General features: G+C 38.6%; 1 protein-coding gene across 1 annotated transcript in view; it reads left to right on the forward strand.

Annotated features, from left to right (window-relative positions):
- Window positions 1–24161, forward strand: part of LOC106147411 (atherin-like) — a gene marked incomplete at its 5' end in the record, with an annotated part of 80332 nt that overhangs the window by 13836 nt on the left and 42335 nt on the right. Inside the window, 1 exon segment of the mRNA XM_013508750.1 lies at window positions 8927–9111. Within this exon segment, the coding sequence (XP_013364204.1) occupies window positions 8927–8953 (27 nt within the window).

Consider the following 24161-nt stretch of genomic DNA (forward strand, 5'->3'; position numbering starts at 1 on the left):
AGCCACAATATTTGAAGAGGTAATTGCTGAGAATTCTCTAAAATGGGTGAATGATGTAGATCTATGGATATAGGAAGTTGAAACAAGATAAATTAAAAAAATGAACCTATACATAAATATACTGAAATGCATTGAAGTACAAAATGTGAAGATACTCTTAGAAGCTTCCAAAGAGCATAAACATACTGCACCAGTCATAAAGGAATTCCGAATAATAGTGTTCAATGACAATGGAAGACAGTAGACCTTAATAACATCCTCAGAGTTTTGAAAGAATAATTGTTGAGCTAGAATTGGCAGTTGACTAAGATAAGTAGAACTTGACTAAGGCAACTTCCAAAGAGAGCATTTATAAGAGATAGTTCATCCCAGAAGGAGGATCTGATATGGAGGAAGGTAGGCTGAGTAAAATAAATTGGTAAAAATATAAATGGATACAAACAGTATAAAATCTGATGGAATGATAAAGTTCGAGCTTGTGTGCTTTTCTTTGGAGAAAAGAAACAACATACTGTGACCAATTCTTCCAGGCTCTTGTCTTGAAGACAGTGAAATGTGAAGTCCACAGACAGAGGGCTGGGGAATGAACCAAGTACAGTCTATTAGAATCAAGGGGAGATCTTGCTAGCCAAGAGGGACTCTAAAGGAAGCCTCCAGGAGGTGCCCAAGTTCAGGGGTGTACATGCACTTTGATAGGCTCTTGTGACGGGTGCACCAAAATGAGGCAATGAAACAATGCCATTGCTGCTTTTAGCTAGGGTTTGGTGTCAGGGGTGTAGACTTACCTCACACCCCAACTTCCCAGGGCTTATCTCAGTTTACCCAGGCCATCGTCCTTTGAAACTATATGGTTGCTGTTTTTAGCTAGACCTCTAACGTTAGGAGAGGAGACTTTCCTTGCCACTTAGCTTACCAGGGAAGACCCCAGTGAACTTCCTACTTCTTGTGTTTCATTTTTCCCAGGGCCTATTTTGGTCTATTTAGGTCTCTGTGTCAGCCGCCTATTTTATTCGTCTGTCTCCTGGTCTTAGTACTCGGGAGTGAGGGCATGTATCTTCTCAACCATGGAATCTGAAATGACTTTACAATCTGGCCATGTGTCTTTTGTCTTCCCCTCCTTCTCCACTTCTCATTTTTTTCTGCAGCAATCTTACTAGACCATTGTCAGTTCAGTTGGACATTTCAAAGAAAACCACTGACTTTACAGTTCCTTTATGTGTTGTTCTTGAAAAGACTTATAAACAGAGATACTTCACAAACTGAAAAGTTTTTTTTTCCTGGAAAAACATACATATGATGGAGGAGTAGTGAGTAGAATACATAAAAAGCTGCTACCAAAGAGGACAAAAATAATGGGCAAAGAGCTTCAATGAAAGTGACTCTACAAGGGAAAATGTGCTGAGTAACCATATAAAAATTTGTACAATCTGATCACCAGTTTGGGAATCCACACTGAGAAATCAATGGGATATCTTTTTCTTACTTGCTCTATCAGAAAAAATGATGGAGTGTGAAAATATAAGGCACTGGAGAGAACTTTAAGACATTGCCTTGGGGAGTATGTATCAGTAATCATTTAGACATTAAGTACATTGAGCCTGGATTCAAAATACAGTGAATGATTAAATTTAAAAATTATAGTAAATGCCACATTGCCATTATCACCCTTGAAATCTTTCCCCTGTTTTCAGACACATGTGTCTTATCATTCTTGCCACTTTCTGAAGGAGTTCTGGAGTCCTCTTTGGTGAGTGGCTTTATTGTCAGGGTTGCTGTAGTTTCTGGAATTGATTGGCTGACTTTCAGAAGAAGGGACTTACTGTGATTAGCTGGCTTTTAAAAGCATGTGTACTAGTGTAAAACTGCATTGATCAGTCTGTTTGGGTTTATAACCAGTTCTTTGTGACTGTGCTACAGAATAATCTATCTTTGTCTTGGATGATAGGATCCTTTTGTTCCCACCGAAGAAATAGGTCTTACTCTTTCCATTTTGAAAGGTGATGCTGTAAATTTGCCAGCTACAAAGTAATAAAGCTGAGATTTGAATCTCAGTGTTGTGGCTCAAAGATTTTTTTATTCACACAAGATATTCATATCTGAATCATAATACTTATCATATTCCTTGTCATAAGATTATAATAAGATGATTCTCATCAAACTTAGTTTTTTCCCTGGCTTACTGATGTTCTTCTCCATTTCTCTCAGAGAAATGATACCAGTTTTGCAAACCAGGAAGTAGAGATGATACTTAACCACTGTCAGTATTTTTTGATATCTTGGTAGTTCCTTGAATTCTCTTCCTTCTTTACTGTTCTCTGTCCTGCCTAATCTGACTGCTACCTTAGGTAGCAGTCCTGGAAATTTGGGGTTCTCAACGTTTAGCATGTATCAGGGTCACCTAGAAGCTGAGGCCAGCCTGAACTACATAGTGAGGCTCTATCTCAAAACAAACAAAATCCACAACAAGAAACACATCACGTTGAGCCTTACCCTCAGAGTTCTAACTTATTAAGTCCGGGGTGAGGTCACAAAATTTGCATCTCTAGAAAGTTCAGAGAGAGGAGTCTCCTGATGCTGATCTATGGAGGACACTGTAAATCATGGAATATTCTACTGCAACAACTGCACCATCTCCCTCATCTTCCGTCTCCTAACTTGGTAGTTTCCTCCTCCCATCCTTTTATTTCTATGTGTCCAGTGTGAGGAGCTTTTGACCGTCCTATCTTATCAGATGTAAGAAATAGAAAGTTTTGCAATTATCTAGCAAATCCAATATGTACAGTGATTAGGATGAATCGTTCAAAGGGATATTATTTTCTTTTCAATTAGGTTCCTTATTTGACATTTCTGGAAATTGTCACAGTGTCCTACCTTCCTTTTTCTCATATATATATATATTCCTCTAAAAAAAACTAAGGAAATAAATAAAAAGAATAAAAAGGAGTAGTTGAGCTCTATATATGAAGTGTTGCAAAGTAAATATAAAATATATTGAATTAATAAACTTGATTCAACTCACGGATAATGATGATAAACATGCACATGAAATTTACTGCTGGGTTTTAGTTTCATCTCCTCATATATCATTTTATTTGTGCTCCTTCAAAATACAGATATCATGTATTTATCAAATAGGTTGTTATTTAAGAAAATATTTGAAGCCTTATCATCCATCTGAAGTGAATAAAGAAACTATCCTCATTGTCACAAGTGTTTCAGACTTGGTTGTGGAAATGATTTCACATCTCTTCTGGCTACAAGTTATGAGGGGATTAAAAAGAAACACTGCTCCACTGTTGCAAAAAAGAGAACTAGAGAACTAAAAAGCGCTAAACCTATGCTGTTTCCTCTACCTCAGCTATTTTTCTGCTTGTGTTCTGAAATGGGCTTGGGATCAAGATGTAACCTTCAGTTCCTTTTGAATAATTGTCAAATTATTTCTGTTTGTGTAGTGGATTAATGTTTGAACTTAGTTATAAAAACATGTTCGTTCTTATCAAGCACGTGGGTAATCTGAGCAACTGATTGGAAGGTAATAATATGCAATGGAATTACCATGGTGAATTCCAGAAAGTCTAGTGAAACTCTGTATTCTCTCTAATGTTTTATCTAATAATTATTTTCTTATTCTCTTTATTGGTTTGAACAATCTTCCATTCCTACATCTGGTAATCTGAGCAATGTAGTTGAGGATAACAGTATGTAATATAACAACAAATGTTGATTAATGTTATTTTGTCCTGAAACCCTGTATCACTTTAAATGTTCATGCTTTGGTCTGTTTATGTTTGTGATACTGATATGCTGCTATTGTTCTTTTTTTTTTGTTTGTTTGTATGTTACTCTCTTTAAAATAAAAATTTAAAAAAACCATGTGTTAATACTGTTAGTCTTATATTTTTATCTTTAGAACAGTTTGAAACTCACAAATTTCATCCAGTAAATTTGTGACATACACATTAGACAAGTATGGAGGACATTTTTTCTAGTTTTGAGTAAAAGATATTTAAAAGAGACCACTTAAAAATCAGGGTGGGCAGGAACACAGGCAGAGGCGTGTAGTACCTTCATTCCTTTAATCTCCCGAATTTGATATCAGCCATGAATTCAAGTGCTTTGTGGACAGTAATTCAGCATAGTAGCACTCATTATGCTAATCTTATCATAATCTACCTCACATTTTTCTTTCTTGATCTTTAGTTTGTCAAGAAACATTTTGGCAAACTCTTTACCATATTCTATAATTGTGAAATTTGTTAATCTTTAAGATTCATAAGCTTATCTAAAATTGAGATTCATTTGGTATGAATTATTTGTACCAGGACCAGGCATTGTGGTGCATGCCTGTAATCCCAGCACTTGGGAGGCTGAGGCAGGAGGAGCATTGTTAGTTCAAGACCAGCCTGGGCTACAAAGTGAGCTCAAGGCCAACCTGAGCTGCATACTGAGACCCTGTCTCAAAAAGACAAAAAAAAAAAAAAAAAAAACCCTTGTGATGACTTTAGTTCTTTTTCTTTCTGATATTGGTTTATCCTTGTTGTTGATCTGAGAAAAAAATTCTTTAAATCTTCTAAAGTATTTTAAAAATTTCAGCTAACCTTTGGGAGAAGAACGCTAGGAATTTCAAATGCAAGTTATGAAGCCTACTGTAATCATGTCTGTGATAACATGGGCACTTGCAACACTGTTGTATAATCAAAGCCCTTTATAGAGAATGAGCATATGTGCTATAGATAGCAGATGTATTTTTGCATGATTTAGATCAATAATAGTGTTGATGTGGGAAGAGAGTTCTGAGCACACACAGAAAGTTAGTGCATTACTTTCACTTATTACTTTACATCTTGTCCCAACATAGTGGAGGGAGTTTATTTAAACAGATACCAGAGCATGCATATTCCATATGCTATAATTTTCCTACTTTGGATGGATACTAGAAGGAAACCACCCTGGAGAGAGGCATGGAAGGATGTATTTAATTTAGAAGGAAAAAATAACATATTGTTCCTTCAGGTTAGCGTGTGAAGAACTAGATTTATCTGTGGAGTCCCTTCCTAGTGTATTGTTGTAGAGTAACATCCGAAAGTGACACGAATTCATGAAGAAAGAAAACTTTAGGTCGATGCTACCTGTCTGTAATCTCAGTGTCCTGTGAAACTGAGGTAGGAGGGTTGAAAGTGTAAGTCTAGCCTGGGTGGCTTAGTGAAACCTTGTTTCAAAATAGAAAAGGGCTGGGGATGTAGTTCAGTGTGAGGACCCTGGGTTCAGTCACCAGTACCACAAAACGGGCTGCGGGAGAACATTTAAAAAGTATCGTACTACGTATCACAAAGTAGATCTTTAACCATTTACAAGTCCAATTATTTACAGGATGACCCCAAATTGCATTTTTCTGTTATTTTTATAAAAGTATAAAACAGGAAATATAAAAATGATGATTTTATCCAATTCGTTCAATACAAGAGAGCCGACTGGTTGAAATGACGTGTGCTGGAATGACACGCTGGATAGTTGACAGATAAACAAATGCACTGCCCGAGTGATTGGAGTAGGCTGCTAAGTGAGCAAAAGTAAAAGTCTATGCACTCGGTAGTCTGGGAAGAGTTAGAGATTGTCCTCTGTGTAGCAGAGAAACTGAGGGGTCCCTGAGCTCATTTTGGCGCTTGGCTGAGACTGTCAGAGTCTACCTGTCTGTGAGCATAAGTGTACTTTTATTCAATCTGATTGCTATTTACTGGTTTATAACAGCCCTACCACTCAAGGTTGTAGTATATATTTGCTATCTCTGAATAGCCTCTGTAAACATTTGGATTTGTAACCCCTGAGGTAAAAGGAAGAGTTATGGTCTTGGACGTAGTGCAAGAAATTTAGGTCAGACAATTTTCCTTTCTTTGTAGGGTAGCTACAAAACCCGTTAGGTGTTTAGGGTTTCCTGTTGTTAAAGCAAAAGTGATTTGTTGATTATTTTATGTTTCATAATACTGATGTGGGTAAGTAGAACTACAAATTTTTTTATTGAATATATACACAAGAATAGATACATTTATTTTCAGTGATGATGATAAAGAGAGACCAGTTTGAGGGAAGTAGATGGTCAAAATATCTGCCACCAGGAGCTGTACATTTTGAGTATGATAATTTACCAATGCATATGGGTGCATGTGTTTTATACTTTTTGATCTGTCTACATGAGCACTCCGACAGCTTTTGTCAATTTGTACTAGCTGAATCTTGGAAGCTACCCAAATGCCCATCAACTGAGGAATGGATAAAAAGATGTAGATTTTTTATATAACAGAGTACTACTCGGCACTAAAGAATGATAAACTGGAGACTTTTATAGGTAAATGGGTGCAACTTGAGACCATACTAACAAGTGAAATAAAGCAAACCCCTACGTGTAAACATTGTACTGTGTCACTCGTGGGAGAAACTCAAAGAGAGCATAAGATCGAAAATGTACAATAGATATTGGGAACTGGGAAGAAAGTGTTCAAAAGAAAAGACGAACTATAATGGGGGAAAGGGGAAAGGAAGAAAGGGAAAAAGAAAAAAATATATTTATACATGAGATAGTTTAGATATCTAAACAGCTAGTTTCTCTTAGTTGATTGAAAAGAAAGGTTTGTGCTGATATTGTTTGGACAAGATATCATGCCTATATCTTGTACTCTGAAAAGCTACTATAAAGACAGCAATACGCAGTGTATTAATTATTGTAACTCTCCTACTAACCTGTTTTGAAACTGTTTTATTGTTATTTTTTCTCTTTAGAAACAAAAAAGTACTGTGTAATTGAAATGATTACCAGGGTCTGCAGTATAGATTTCATATCAAAGCTCTGAAATGTTTTTAAGAACTATGGATTGTTTGACTCATACCAGAGCCAAGATTCAACCCCTTCCTTGTTACTGTGTGCATAGGACTGCCGTTAGTGAAGGCATCACACACTTTATTTAGTGGTCTGATTAGCTGAGGGCAGTCTTCGATAGTACACAGTATTTTCAAGTCAAACAAATGCCAAGCCGTGGGACCTGTAGCAAATCACCTGTCTTCTCTGAGACTGTGTTTTCTATATGCTACACAAACTAGATTAGTTAGTAGCTATCCCTGCTGAGATTCTGTGAGTATTAAATGTAATGTTGTGTGCAATATCTCTAATAAAAAGCAAGTTATCATTTCTATCACACATGCTAGTCCTCCCACTTTCCCCCATCTCGTTCCTGGTGTCTTGGTCTAAATGATCATTTGCATCTCATTTGGTCAGGTTAATAGCCACTTAACTGTCTGCGCCCTCCCCCACTGCCTGGTCCTGCATGGGGCATGTTGCCAGAGTGATACCAGTATGTTTATGAAGCAAATAAGATCTAATTGGTCCATGTTACACTTTGTCTTCCCCTGGCACCCTTCCATACTCTAGCTAGGCTTTCCACTCAGATGCATGGCTCTTGCTCCTAGCTGGTTACTACCTATATTTTAGATCCCTGTTCTGTACTCCGTTCTTTAGCATCTTTCTCCTTTTCCTCATCTCTCCCTTCTTAGGCAGGTCCTGTTCCCCATCCCCATAATGTGGCGTATTTCTTCTTCAGAACAGCCATAGCTATAATTTTATATTTATGTGTGTGATTATTTAATTGACATCTGTTTAAATAAAAGTACCATGAGGTTAAGGATCACATAGGAATGCCTAACACCTAACAGATGACCCTTTATCAGTATTTGTTTAGTGAGTTAATCTGTAAATGGCAGGGACTCCTGAAGCGCTTTATATTGAACCTTTGTAGTAAGTATTACACGATCTTGGTCTTTAGGAAAGGAAAATAAAGCTCAAAGTATTTTTAAGGAGTTTGTTGGTAAAAAATGCACGGCCCAAGGATATTGGTGCTGTGATGTACGTGTATGTCATGTTGTGTCTAAATCTTGTACCCGTAACTGATGTGGTAGTGCTCAAGATGCGTCGCTGTCATTACTATTAGAAATGGTTTCATCTCAACTCTCTCCTTTTCTTAATCTATCAAAATACGTGAGCTTTATGGGAACCCTTTAGAGCTTGTTGTCAAATATTTATTGAATGCTAGGCTTCAGGCATTGAGCTCTTGTAAGAAAGTCAAAATGTAGGAATTGTGATACTACACACCCAGAGAATCTTGCATTGTGTGCCGAAATATTTCAAATTATGATGTATGCAAAGTGTTATGGAAACCAATTAGAAGGCTTGCCTGACTCTGGTTGGCAGTGGGGAGTTGATGTTTGCTATTTCCTAGTAGAGCAGGCTGCTGTCAAGTCCAAGGTCTGAGTTTTGCTTTGTGTACTGAGCTCTGAATCATGTAGTGATATGGTTACATGATTCTAACCCTACATGGTACATGATATTGTTATCTATTATTCTTAAGTATATGTTATCAAGTGTGTATATACAAGTAGCACCATGACTAACCCAAGGGACAAATTTATAAGCCCCACCCCCATATATGTGTGCTTTTTTTTACCTGTGTTATATGTAAAATTGTATTAAATTGACATATTTTTAAGCAGGGTTCTCCAAAACACTCACTACTTTCCATCATCCCCTACCTTCTCTGTGTCTGACTATGATATTTGTCCCCATTGATGTTACCGGTCCATGCAGCCTTGTAATTTGCAAACTGTGTATGCAGAGTACAGGAGAAAGGAAGTAGGAAGCCAGTATTGAGAACAGTACTAGCATTTGGAGATCCGAGTTCGCTCATGACCATCTGTAACTGTGCATACTTCTCTGACCTTGTAATATCAAATTTTTTTTTGCAGTTCTGGAGATCAAACTCAGAGCCTCATGCATGCTAAGCAAGGATTCTACTACTGAGCTCCAACGCCCTGTCTTTCTGCTGTCATCTGCTTCTTGTTCCATGTGTTGAAGATAGTAATTGTTTCTTTGTCTTCCTTTTAGAGATCTCGTGCAAACCAAAGGAGATAACGGACATAAGAACATTTTGTAAATAGAGAAATGCTCTTCTGATGTAAGCAGCTTTAATTAAGAGTGAGTTTGGCTTCAGACAGTGAGCAGGCTGGCCATGAACAGCTTGCCCTGTGATTTCTGACACCAGCCACAGAAAGAGAGGACTAATTAAAAGGGTAAGAGTTACAGAGTCAGGACACAGGCTCAAAGGGAGAAGGTCCCTTGTTTGTCTGCCTGGAGAAGTAGGAGAAATGAGATAACATTAGTTTAAATGGAACCACAGAGAACAATGCAGATAATTATGTTGCATAGTATTGCATTGGTTTCAGCAGTATGTTATGGCATCAATTATAAAGTGGAGCATTCACCTCTTATTTTTAAGCCACTTCATAGTGTTAAAAACTTCATTTACTAATGAGTTCTATTTACTTTTTCAGTAGAAAGAAATGAGGAAATATAGTTTTTTTAGCCTTAATTTATAACTGAAATTTTATCAATAAGGCATTTCCATTCATGAGGCTTAATTTCATGCTTAGTAGTACTTGTAGAGTTGTCTGGTAATGATTTATGCATTTGTAATCATTTCTGTCCTCAACTTGTAATTCTCCCTTAACTTTGTATACTTGATACCTTTCCAGATAGAAATGCTGGCTTACAGTTGGCCCAGTTTTGCAACCATGAAGGTTGGAGAAAATCCAAATAAATGGGCAATGTATGCACCAGTCACTGGCTCTCCTTAGCTTGCTTAGCTCTGCACTTGAGGACAGTGAATATTATCCTTTGTCTCTTTCAAGTCAGAGACCACCAAGATGCAGAAGTTTTTCTTACCACATCTCCACCAGATATGGTGCATTTTGTTCTGATTCATCATGGATGTTATCATAGCTCATAGGGAAATGTTATTAACTTTAATTTACCAAAATTGAGTGCTCTATGAGACACTGAATCAAGCTGCTTTCTCCTAGCTGGTAAACACATTTATTAAAACAAAAAAAGATTAGTAACTCACTGTGCACTACCTACGCTGGTTCCCATAAACCATGAAAATAATATTCTTAAAACCCAGGACGTGATATTTTATTTTATTTTTGCTTGTTTGTACTTTTCTGAAACCTATGCTATGAGACTAATAGAACTATCAGACCTCTCAAATCTAGCATCATAAAATAATTTGTCTTGGAGTGATTTACTTTGTGCAGGAAAACATATACTTGGCCCTTCGCTGTAAATTAGGATATTACTGAGTGCTTTGTCATAGCTGAAGGTTTTCTGTCTAGTGCTTAGTGATGGGTACATTAGCAAGGCCTGTTTCTTAGGATTTTTTCTTCTAACGTAAGTATGGCACTATACTTTTGGTTTCCTTTTTAGCTTCAAGGTATGATTATAGGAAAGGCCAGGTTCTTAAGCATTCTTAAGACCTCAGTAATGGTCTGTGTAACTGTTACATGTACCTTTTCTTGTACAGTGATTGAATCACTTGAGCTGCCTCCTGATTTGTTAATATTTATGGTTCTTTTATGAACAGCATTCTGGGCACATAGTACATGTGATGGTGATTAAATACATGAGGAATTTTGTGTTTTGTCATTTTTCCTTCTTGCAGCTATGGGAAAAGATGTAATAGAACTACAGTGTGGGAACTTAAAGTTAAGAATAATTTTTGTCTCCTTGTTGGTTTTGGTATCTTGCCCATTGTTAAATTAAAATTGTACAATGATGTATAAGAGCATTAGGCCCTAGAGTGAATCAGTCTGTGTTCAAACACCCCTTCTCATGCTTATTAGCTACAAGCCTTTGTGAGCCTGAGTCCCTCACCTTTCTCATCTGTAAAATGGGGATTGTAGCAATAGGGAAAACTTATCTCAGTTACATATAGAAACCCTGGTGAATTGTAGATCACCATGCAGCTTTTCTTAGAAATGTAGGAATTGAACCATGGAGTACTATTTTACACAGGTTTGAAAATTAATTGAAAGCTCTAAAAGGAGAACATTTAAAGTGTCTCTTTTATGGTACTTATTTTTGTTGTAAAATACCTTCTGTCTTGTTGCTGGATAGAAGTTAATTTTTTTTGTAAAAATTTATCTTCTTTGTCCATCTACCCCTACCCCTACTAAGTTGTACATATGTTAAAACACAAATCTGAATGTCACCTGAAGCCTCATTATTTAGCTGCTCTTCCTAGAGTTGTAGGAATTGCATGTGCATATAGTTACAGTGTTTAGTAGAGTCCCTGACACATAGTTAACCATCCAATAGGCATCAGCTATTGCTTTTTGTCATTGCCCTGCCACGGATACAATTGTATGTGACTGAAATTGGTACCAAAATATTACTGGTTCATAAGAAATGCTAGTGTTAAGCAGGTATGGCTCATTAATATTAATCATTTTCATGGGAAGCTGAGGAATGACATTCACCCTGACCTCTTATGGTAGATCAAAAAGCTTAGACAGAGCTTGGCATGAATTATATCCTGGTATGTGGGAGATGTCAACCACAGAGGTGAAATTGGTTGAGCATCCAACCTATCCCTCTTGAAAGCCTCTCCAACTGTGAATATGTCTCACCTTTCTGAGGTCAGTGCCAGGGTGCGCATCTGTGTGGGTCATTCAACATAATATGTGCTAGTTGACACCGGGTCTGTCTCTGTGTTGAACTACAGGCTGGAATGACAGTCCATTTGTTGGCTGAGGCAGAAAGCTAAGTGTGTAGCTCCTCACTGAGGCTTCTACCTTGGAGAGTGAATTCTGACTCAATTTCTGAGTGAGATGGTGACAGACATGCTGGTTGGGAGACAGATAATTTATATCTAATTTACAAGAAACATGTAATAGAGTCATAGAAGGCTCAGAGCTAGAGGGAACCTCAGGCTTATTTATAATAATAAGCTGGTATTTATTGAGGAGTGGTGATATGGGAGGTACCATTCTAAGTGATTTTTCACATATTATGCCTCCTTTAATTCTTGCAGTAGCTCTGCAAATTGAGCAATGTTTTATCCCTCTGTATTTGTACTGGGCACATGCTTAATGTTTTGTGTATACTATTTAATCTTCATTACTTTCAATGGGGCCAGTGACATTACCCTCAGCAATGGAAAGGTTGAACCTTGAGAAGCTTAAGTGACTTGTTCATACATAAATAAACACTAAGTGGAGTAGGATGGTGACCCAAGGCTTTCCAACAACAAAACACAAACACCCAACTCCTACCCTCTCTTGGTTCATTTGTCACTTGTTATGATTGAGGCTGAGATCTGCAGGGAATGCGTCCCAACTTACACATTAGCCTTGCTTAATAAACTACTGGGACCAAAGGACATTCTCTGTACCCAAGTTGATGATTGACATAATCAAAAATTTTGTGATACACCAATAAAATTTGTAGAAAGAAAATTTGGAAGCGTGGTCTCCTGTTTCCTATGGACTAGACTGATTGACTGTGGCCTTTTTCTTTTTATGGGTGTAATGATTCTGGAAGAATAGTCACTTTCCAGTTTTTGCCTTTATTGTCTTCATGGAAGTTGGTGGTCAGTTAACTGTGGTATTTGGTGTTGGGTTTGTGTATTATTACGTAATTAGGAAACTCTTCAAGATCTTATGAAAATTTCTAATTTGTGTAAAACTCTATGAAATTCACATTGTGATATTTCACATAGACATTAGCCTCCCTTAAGCAAATATTTTCAGTGTTATCCCCAAGGACTTAAAATTAATATGTTAGCTGTATTTAATAAGAACATTGCTGTGTTACTTGTGAATCTTACAATCTCATTTTTTCTCTCCCTGTCTTTCTCTCTCTCTCTCTGTTGCTCATTCATTCCTATCTTTACTTTCTCTTCTTTCAGAATGTAACACATTCTTCATAGGTCCTATTTATAGGAAATAACCATTTGTATTTATCACTTAAGCCTTTTAAAATTATTTAGGTATTTTTTGAAATTGACAGCATCAGTGTCATGATCCGACAAACATCTTTAGATACACACGCTGTGCTTCCTGGGGCTTGTGCGTAGGGAAGGTACATGGGCAGAGAGCGCCTGTCTTTGCTGTCATACACCAGCAGTGTCATAGTCCCTGGCAAGAGCAATCTTGGTAATGTGTTTACCATCAGAAAATAAATGATCACATTTATTACTGATTTGTAAAGTGCTGTATTTTAGCCCACATCTTTCCTTCCTCCTTCTGCGTGCAGTAGACAGGTTATCTGGCTTCCGCTCTTAGCCGTCTGTTGACTTCCATATCTTAGTTACCATTACTTACTCCTCAGCTATTACCGCATCATTAGGTTGAACAGCTTCTCAACCATTAGCGTTGCGTGCCAGGTACAGGAGAGCTTTTCCATGAGTGAACTCCTGCCAGATCTCTGCATCTAAATCTTATCAGGCTGGTTTATATCAAAGCATTTTCCAAGCCAGGAGTGGTGGCACACAGTGAAAATCCCAGCACTCTGGGAAGTTAACAGAAGGATCACAAGTTCAAGCCCAGCCCAGGACTCTTAGTGACTTACAAGAGATCCTGTCTCAAAAATACAAAATAAAAAAATGTCTAAGGAGGTAGCTCAGTGCAAAGGTCTCGGGTTAAATCCCCTGGGTCAGTAAAAAAAAAAGACAATTTTAGAAGTGACCCTTACTGCTATCCTGCCCATCATCATTGCCATCATCCTCTGTCATTCTTCCAGTCATTTGTGCTGCAGTCTTTGTTGTTGTCATCCTCATCACCTCTACCACCATGATCACCATCACCATCATGACTGCCAATAGCCGAACACTTCCTGTATGTGAGAAACTGAGCTACGTAACCCCCCTAAATAATTAATGTTATTCTGCAAGGCAGAATATTATTATTTCTTTCGTAGGTACTTGGATCAAAATTACTCAGAAAAGTCCAAAGAATCTACAAGTGGTTGAATCAGAATGGGCCGTCTCTTCCATTTGATTCTGAAGCTAACATGTTCTTATCCCATCACAAGCTTGGTCCTCTTCCTGACTGCACCCACCTCTCCCAAGCACACCTCTGCATTTTAAGAATGGATTGAACAAACACAAGACCTGACGGTTAACAATGAATTCTACTCAGCTCAAACAGTGTCTTAGTTACTTTTTTCTCATTGTTGGGACCAAATACCCAACACCCAAATTTAAAGGGGGAAGCTTTATTTAGCTCACAGTTTACAGAGGTTTCAGCCCATAATCAGCTGGCTCCAAGGCAGGGTGGCACAGCAGACAGGCATCACAGAGGAGGAAACAGTTCATAGCAGCCAGAAGGTAGCAAAACAACCAAGGGGTCTTAACAGTGTCTTTCTGCCTCTTTTATCTTATCCAGGCTACTTAAAGGAGGGAGCACTCACACCCTTAATCCTAGTGCCCTTAAACCTAGCATTGCACCATAAATCAATCCCTGCACCACATACTCTGGATCCAGCCACCTCTGAAAAAGCCACACCTATGACTGCATGAAGCTTTGGGGGCGGGTTATCTGAATATAAGCCATAACAAGCACTAATGGTGGTGCTGGGTAAGTCACATCTGAACTATAGCACTATCACATCTTCAAAGAAAAGCTTAAGCAAAACAAAGATGTCCGAATACACTGATGCTTAATGTCCTTATGGCCAGATTTCTTTAATTCTCTGACATTTTTGTAAATGACTGTGGTAAACAACAACAATAATAACAACTTTATGATTTTCTTCCTAAAGTTGCTCTCTGATAATACTAATAATCACCTCTATATTGCTTTATAGCTTTCAGTGTTTCTTTACATATTTTCATAAGCGTATTAACAATAATGGCTATCACCTATTTCATACTTGCTGTGTAGCAGACACTCACTTGACCTTAATGACATTTCTAAAGGCTTGTTCTTCACCATGAGCTTGCAAGGAACCTGGGGTATAGTGTAAGTAACCTAGCTGGCAGAGCTGGGGCTTGAACCCAGGTCCCTTAATCCGAAGCTATACCATTTCCATCACACAAGCCTGCCTCTCCAGGAGTGTCTTAAATTATCCTATAGTCCATTGTACTCTGGCAGTTCTTCCTGTACTTAGTTCTTTATTTCTTACATTTCCGGTCTTAACACCTGCCATGTATATTGTGTAGGAGTCAGAACTACCCTTGTTAGGTGATTCAGAACTCACATAGTCAGGACCTCAGCAAAGGAAAAGAGACATTGTGATATATGGTATCTCCTTTTCCCACACCTAAATTTGCACCCTGGCTTTGGAAGCTGTCTTCTAAAAAGTCAACGTGCTGAGAGCAGGAGTCTTCTGTGAAGAAGTGATGCTTCACTTTTGTTTCAGAGTAGTATGATGGTTTCTTTTGTTTTGTCTCAGTTTAATTCAATTAAACACTTGTTGTTGGGATTAAAAGCTTTGTAAATTGCCCAGGGTTTGATCATTTGCTCTTTGAAGATGTGATAGTGCTAACTGTCTAATCTCAAGCTGTGTGAAGGAATTGTAATGAAACCAATGTTTAGGAACAGAAATTCTCAGCTGGGAGGCTGGACCCTTGGGTCCTGCTATCAGAACCTAGAGAAAGAAGGTGAGAAGGCAAGAGGCTGCCCACTGAAGGAAAAAATGATATTATAACTGAAATGAAAAGCATAGCTGTCATTTTGATAACCAAGCTACCTAGAACTTATAAAATCTCCTTGACTGATCATGAACAAAACTTAAATGCTCCAAAAAATGAATATTGCTCTCTCAGGGTCAGAGTTTTGGAACATCTGTAGTGTGATTGGCCACATTCAAATGTATGTACATTCACATGTATGAGGATGTTCTCAGATGTATCATCTATAACAGCAAAACCAATTGGAACTGGGGAAACCTAAAGACTTCCCACAGGGGGCCTGGCTTCACCATGTATAGTACAGAGTGTGGCCTTGCAGAGGCATTGCTGTGAAGGCATACATGTTTACATTGGAATTTCTCCAGCATACATTTCAAATGGAAACAACATGAAAAGCACAATGAATAGTGAGATCTTTGTGGTGTTTAAACCCCCAGAAACCTTCTCAGTCTCTCCCTCACTCTGCCCCCACCTCCCCCACACACTTTCTTCTTCTGGAAGGATAAACAAGAATTAGACCCATAGGGTTACCTTCAGTGAGAGAGACTGCAGGGAGGGAAATAAACCTCCACTTGTACTTTTTTGGACTTGCAAATATTGTCAGACCATCCAATCATTTATTCAACAAATATTTGTTGAGAGGCTATTGTGTACCAGGGGATGTGATCATGTGTATAAGAAGGGCAAGAGCCAACTCTCAGAAAGTTACATTTAGTGAGGAAACAGATACGAATAAAGATAAATATAGAAAAGACCATTCCAGAAAGTTCTAAGAACTAAGAAGAACAAGTTATTAGTTAAAGATGGACAGGGGAAAAGAGCACTTTAGACAGTAAAGGGGTCAGCTTTTCCCCTTAAATGTTCCCTTAATGGCCACAGCCATCTTCAAATGCAGTGGCTCATTACAAGCGTTTATCTTCATGCTCAGCTCTGCTGATTGAGATTGGCTTGGATGATTTACCTTGGTCTTGGCTGAGCTGCTCTCTTTTACACTGTGGATCAGCTGTACTTGCAGGTTGCAGGTGAAGCTCAGAGTCACTGTACAGTTCTTCATTCTGTGTAGCAAATAGAAAGCCAGCAGCTACTCAGGGAGGCTGTTTGCATGATGAATCACCAGAGTGTAAATGAGCCAAACCAAACTGCTCGAACCCACTGAAGACCTTTGCTTGCATCACGTTGCTAATGTGTCCTTGCTGACAGCAAGTCACATGGCCAAGCCCAACATCAGGAGGATGGATGTTTATACTCACAAATGGGGTCAGTGCATGGCGGTGACTGTGTAATGCATATTAATCAACGTTATCATTGTGTTACTCAACTTTCCATTACTGTGAGAGAACATCTGAAATAATCAATTTATATGGAAGAAAAGTTTATTTTGGCTCATGGTTCAGGAGGTTTCAGTCCATGGTTGTTTGGTCTTTTGCTTTGGGGAATGCTGCAGGGTAATATCATGGTGGGAACTTGTGGTGGAGGAAGCTGCTTCCATTGTGACAGACAGGAAGCAAAGAGAGGGTAAAAGGAGGGGCCAGAGCCTCAATATGTCTTTTAAGAGCAGAACTCAAATGACCTAACTTCCTTCCACTGGGCACCACTCCTAGGTTCCATCACCTCTCAATAGTCCTACATGGCAACACATGGGATATTTAGACCAAGCATAACTATCAGTGAAGGCAACCTGATAGTGTGTTGAACCTTGAACAGCAGTGAGCCACCTATGCTAAGATCACATGAAGATGGGAAGATGAGAGTGAGGGACTCATTAAGAGGGGACAAGATAAGTACTTAGAATTCCTCTCTATGCTGTCATCTGCTGTTGGTTGAGTGGATCTTAGACCAGGTTTTTCTTTAAAATTGTCAATGAAAATAAGCTTTTATCAGTGTTTTTTTTTTTTTTAAAGGAACTAACATGGGTTTAAAAATGTCTTAAAGATTGAGTGAATTTGGAGCCATAGTATAATTTTCTGCATAGAAGAAAATTATGATCTTTGGTATAATAGGACATGAAATTCAGTATCTCTTCTGAAGCACCAGTTGCTGTGTGCCAAAGGAGATGCTAGGCCATATGCAGTATCTAAAAGTGAATAACCAAAAAATCAGTTGGGTGATTATTAAACCTCCCACTCACATGGACTATTAATTAAAAACAATGCAAAGATGGTTTTGTAAGGATTTCCTTGAAAATGCTATGTTGAGATTCCAGGCTCCTTCATATCACCAGGTAGGAAAGGAAGGGTCTCCTTTAGGGACTCCGAATAATCTCAAGTGTGGAAGAGGATTGTCAGTGGTACCACCTGGGAGAAGTGGAGAGATGGTTTTCAGAGATGTCCTTAGACCCAAGAACATCCCAGCATTCTGTGGAACAAGAACATCCCAGCAGGCTGCTCCTCTGGGTGTGATTTCTGTTCCCTCTGTGGGCTCAAAAGTATGCAAGTCCTGGGACCAGATGTAGAACTGTAATATGCCTCTTGGCCTTGTCTCATTTTCAAGGGAAGTTGTCCAGTTAGGGCAGCATGCCAGGGAAGGGGGATGCCAAGTGGGAGAGACTAGGAATAGTCCTTGGGGTAGAGCTGTGGGAAGCATGGTCAGCCAGCCAAAGTGAGTTTCACAGGAGGTGCTTAGCTGGGAGAACTCATAACTGTGCTCACAGGAGACAGTGCACATTAAAAATCTGCTAGTCACAGGGAACAGGAAGCCATGAAAGGACAGTGTGATCATTCTAAGAGCTCTCACCCCTCTTACTTCTCCAGTCCCTGCCCTGTAGAATCACGCAGTGCATACACAGCACTTAGCTAGAGGGCAAGGACAGAAGCAACGAGAAAAAGCCCAAGTCTACCGCACCCCTTCTTCAGTGGGAACTGGTTATAGGTGGGGAGTGGAGTTGTTTTTGAAAGAAGAATGAACTATAGGTTTACCTGATACAGTCAACATTCTGATTTCTCCACGAAGCCCTCCACTCAGTGAGGTTGATAAGAAAGCCTTCTATGATCGATCAGAAATAATACCACTGGAACTGCCAGGGTTTTCACCCGAGATATGGCTTCTGGGAAAGCACACAGCAGGTCTTAGTAGCAGTGATAACCAGAAGTGTATTTGTTTTTATTTATGATTACACATTTGACTCTTCTCAACTAACCCACTCATTACATGAACATTTACTAGAAGAGGGTGATTGAATTTTAGAATTTTTTTTTTTTTTTTTGTATGTTTGTTTTTTTCTCCGGTACCGGGAACCAAACTCACGACCTTGCGCTTGTCAGGCAGGCGCTTTGCCGCTGAGCTAAATCCCCAGCCCGAATTTTAGAATTTTAAGAGTTGTATATTATCCCATTTACAAGAACTCTAAGGTAATTACTATTACCCCCATTTTGCAGATAATTTCTTTGGATTTTGCAGATTTCTTTGGATTTAACTTGCTTAAATCCAAAGAAGTTTAAGTTACTGTGCAGGGCCAATAGGGCATATTGGAGCTGGGATTAAACAAATTCCATTTTGGCTGCCTCTTAGTGACTCTGATTTCTTTGCCTCAGAATCACCACGCACTCACTGTGGAGAGTGGCACCCCACACCCTTCCCTGATCCCTTTTCAACCTACAGGCCAGGCAGGGTCTCCCTCACATGGTATGGTTCCACTCCATCCCTGCCCAGGTCACTGTCTGCACGTGCTTCATTCCTGTTATGCATGTGTGACTCTTGGGCATGTGTGAATTCTGACAGTTATATTTGACCATATATGTGTGTGACTTAGCTGATGCTCTAGTCCATAGCTCTCAGCAGTTCCCTGCACATAGGTCAGGGTATACGGGATGCACATTCCATGGGATCTTGTCTCCTGCTGTGATTTTATCCAGGGTGACTGAGAAGGACTCTCCCTGTAGTACCTTGAGGAAAGCATGTCAATTACCTCTACTCCCCCTGAGGTCCCTCTTGCTCTTGTAAATAGAGAAATCGTTGCATCTGCTTCTCACCCAGCAGGGCCCATATTGGCAGTGGCACCTTGTTAAAATGAAGGGCTGTCTTTCCTATTACAGATAATGTGAGACAAACTACTTTTTCTGCTTCCTGACAATAGGGTTTGCTGAAGATAAGGTCCAGGGAGAGTTCTTGTAGGTTTACCTGGAGTCCAATCCTGTTTTTTAGAAACAGCAGTTTTAAAGATTGTTTCTATTAAGGAGAAGGACAGGAGGAGTTGTAATTTTTATTTGGTAGGAGTTGTATGGTGGAACAAGTGAGATTTTGCAATGAGTGATAAATATAAGGACAATACGCATGCATGAAGCAGCTGACAGAATGTAAAGTTGTGGATGGCATTCTGTCTGTATCTGTTGTGATGAACTGTTCATACTTTAACACAGTTTTGCTAGTCCATGTGCAGTTGTGCCCCAAATGTGTCCTGCATATTCCATCTTCAGGACTAGTGCTGTGCTCTGCACCACTTGCACTATTATGTATTTAATATTATTTTTTAACCAGTTTTTAAATATTCTGAGAAATAATATTTGAAATCATGAGTTTGATGCATCTGCCATGTATAATGTATAACATAATATAAAAATTATTACATAGAAGCTGGGTATGACAGGACATGCCTATAATCCCAGCACTCTGGGAGGCTGAAGCAGGAGGATCACATGTTCAAGCTCAGCCTGGGCAGTGTAGCAACATAATTAAAAAAAAAAAAGCCAAAGAAAAGTATGGTAACGATTAGGGATATAGTGCAGTGTGAATGCCCTGGGTTCAACACCAGTACTACAAACAAATATAGAGGGAATTATGTACATGTAAAATAAAATACATATTTGAGACTATGGATCCATGTATCTGTTAAAAATATTCAGGATTGCCCCTGTGATATTTTCTGTAGTAGTACTATCAGATGACTTTCACCAAGTTCAATTTTTTTAGGGGAAAAAGAACCGAGAGGAAAGTTGGAGATGGGTGGAAGTCTAGGGAATTCCTATTAGGAATATTTTATGTATATTTTTATTATGCTCCTTACATTTCATAAGATGTGGTGAGAATGTGATAGTGGTAAAACACTAATTAAAAAGAGTTCTCCTTTCAAAATCTTCCTAGTAATACTGGAAATGTAGTTTAAATGTATCTCAGAAATTGACCAGATTCCATGCTTACTGAGAACACTGCAGCCATGTTCCAAGGGGGCCTGGCTAACATTAAAGCTGGACACAGACCTTTGCATCATTCAGATGGTGTTGGCTTTTTGCTCCTGCAGAATGCAAGAGTTTTAGGCTTATGTGGCTTACACTCAGATTTCAGGAGAAGGCCTAGCAGGCCAGGTAATGTGCTCCGGAGAAGGTAGTATGTGAAGCTGTGAGAATAAAGTGCAGGGTACAGTGGAAACCGCAGGAGTTTGGAGAACTCAACAACTCAGTGGAACATCCACTGAGGAATGCTGCACGTAGTGAGTGAAGCCAGCCTAAAAGAGACCATGTGTCTAATTTTAGTCTTCAGCATGTGGAAAGCCAGTTTTTCCAGCACCATTTATTAAAGAGGCTATCTTTCTTTCCAGTGAACATGTTGGCCCCTTTGTCAAAGACAAGGCAGCTGAGTGTGTTTGTAGTTGTGTAGCAATCATTGTTAATTCCTATCATTATGTTTTGAGGTTACGTATCATTTTTGTTGTTTTTGTGTTGTTTTGACAGTATTTTTAAACTTTAAAATAGAAAAAGAAGGAAATGTTCAACACCATTGGTCATTCGAGAAATGAAAATTAAAACAACACTGAGGTCCTTCTCACCCCAGAAAGCATGGGTATCATTAAGAAATCAACCAATAATAAATGCTGGAGGAGTTTTGAACTACTGGTGGGAGTGTAGACGGGTGAAGCCATTGTTGAAATCAGTGTGGAGATTCCTCACAAAACTAGGACTACAAGTCCTACTGAACCCAGCTATTCCCCTCTGGGTATTTTTCCAGAAAAACTGAAAACATCATACCACAGTGACATATATGCATCCATGTTTATAGCAGTGCAATTTGTCATAGTTTTTTTTTTTTTTATGGTTTTTCTCCGGTACCAGGAACTGAACTCACGACCTTGCGCTTGCCAGGCAGGCGCTTTTGCCGCTGAGCTAAATCCCCAGCCCTGTCACAGTTAAAACTTGGAAACAACACAAATGCCCATCAACTGAGGAATGGATAAAAAGATGTGGAATTTTTTACACAATGGAGTATTATTCAGCTACGAAAAAGATAAACTAGAGGCTTTTGTAGGTAAATGGATGCAACTAGAGACAATATTCATAAGTGAAACAAATCAGAGCCACATGTGTAAACATCGGATTGTCTCCCTAGTGTAAGAACCTGAAATAAAACCTGCAAGATACAATAGATATTGTGAAAGGGAAAGAAATTACTCCAAGGGAAGGAATAACTGAGATGAGAGAAAGGAGAAAAAAAAGAAGGGAAAAACATATATGTATATAGAAGGATAGCTGGGATAATTGTACTGTTGATGCCTATTTGTTTATTGAAAGGAATAGTTCATGCTTAAAGATTTTGACCAATTTTGCATGCTTGTATCTGGTAATCTGAACAACTACTTTGAAGACAGCAATATGCACTATAACAAACATTGTTGAATTCCTACCATCTTGTTTAGTGAAGCTCTGTATTGTTTGTAATGTTTATTTTTATTATTTTTTATTCTCTTTTGATCAGTCTTGCATTCTTACATCTGATAATCTGAGCAACTTTGTGGAAAATAACAATATGCAATGTAACAACTATTGTTAATTTTCTATCATCTTGTTTTGAAATTCTGTATTGTTTTTATTTTTGTGATGTTCTGTTTTTGTCTTTCTTGTTATTTTGTTATTGGCTTTTTCCCTGTTTAAAATTACAACAAAGAGAGCCCACATGGACTGCAACCATCAAGGCCATAGGAGCAGGGCCACCCAAGCTTGTTGGAGCATACATCTTATCACAGCCTGGCCTAGGTACTGGATATGGAGATAAAGGATTTAATGTTGCCCTTCTGCTTTTAGTTTTTGTTTTGCTTTGCTTTGCTTTGATTTCTTTCTCTCCCCCTATTTCTTCCTTTTGGAATGGAATGGACTTTTTACTCTGTGCATCATATGCTGGAAATATTTAACTTTCTTTTTTACTATTATAGACTCACTGCTAGAAGTTTGTCTTGAGTCTCACAGGAGATTTTGGTTTGGACTTTCTAGCAATGCTATAACTGTTAAAGAGCTTGGTGACCTGTAGGGACAGATTAAATGCATTGTGCATAAAGAGATAGACATGAGCCTTTTAGGGGTTATGGTTTATCTCTAATTCATGTGTTCAGAGGCAGGACTTTGGATCATGAAGCACTCTACTCCTCTGTGGATTTATCCACTAGTGAGTCCATAGCTGAACTTCCTGTGAGGTGATGGAACCTCATCAGAAGAGCTCAATCACTGTTGATATGTGTGGAAGAGTATATGTTGTCCCCAGCTTCCTTGTCTCCAGCTCCTACTTCTTGCCATCATGATGTGAGCAGCTTTCCTTTTCTAGGCTCTTCTACCATGATGTTTCTGTTTTGGAATTAGCTCACCTCGAGCTTAACCCACTGAAACTGTGAACCAAAATAAATCTCTCCTGTAAGGGCAAGTGTCAGGAATTTTGTCCAGCAATTAGTAAGGTAACTAATACAAAATGTTCAGTCAGAAGTTACATACCTGATACCCTTTCCAGATGTCATGCCTCCTCCTATTGTGTGCTGAAAAGCCTCATTCGCTTACTACCTTGGCTTTGTGTTTTGGCAAATAGGTCAAATAGCTACACAAAGATCAAGACTGTTCAAGGATGTTCATTATAGTATTGTCTCACCAATAATGAGAGCACTCAATATATCTATCAGTAGAGGTTTGATTTAATATGTAATACAGTGCACAATATTTTGTGAAATTGTTCTTTAAAAAGTAGTACAATCTATATGTGTTCATTAGGAAAAGTATTACCAATACATGAAAAAAATGAAAATAAAAAACAGATTATGGAACCACATCTCTAATATTATGTTGTTTGCATGAAAAGTGAGTTAATCTATACATAAAAAGTACATTAGGATATATTTTAAACTGTGAAGAAAGGCCATTATGGAGGAGTTGATTTGAGAAGTTCCCAGAAATGGGAATTTATTTTATCTTTTAAGTGCATCTCTATTTCTTGAATTTTAGTAATTTTTATTAATTTCTAGAAAAACTGAGATAATTTTCAATTTCAGAAAAGAAAACAAGAAAAGTTGCAAAGGGCCTCACACGGCAGAAGTATAGCACAACTGAATGTATAGGCTCGCAGTTGATAGTGCACCTTCACAGACTCTGGCTCTTTCATGCCTCTGCTGAACAGCAGGATTCTATCTGGGTCTGAACTCATCACCTTTCTTTGTGTAAAAATTCCTCCAAACTTTAGTCCTTTCTACATACCCCAGCTTTTAACCTCAGCCTAGATCTGGAAGATCTTTTTTTTCCTTACTCACTCACTTTGCACATGCAAATAGCTGCAGTGTGTCTTTCATGCATTGTTGTATTTCCTTTTTATTTTCTACTCTTTTGTCACATATTAGCTTTGCCTATTGTCATGGCCTTCTTTCCGGTCTCTGTGTCCTATACATTTGTACTGGTAGCAGAATGCCCTTTCTAA

The sequence above is a fragment of the Chinchilla lanigera genome, unplaced genomic scaffold (genome assembly GCF_000276665.1).
Source record: "Chinchilla lanigera isolate Chin_1 unplaced genomic scaffold, ChiLan1.0 scaffold00007, whole genome shotgun sequence".
In the NCBI taxonomy this organism is placed as follows: Eukaryota; Metazoa; Chordata; class Mammalia; order Rodentia; family Chinchillidae; genus Chinchilla; species Chinchilla lanigera.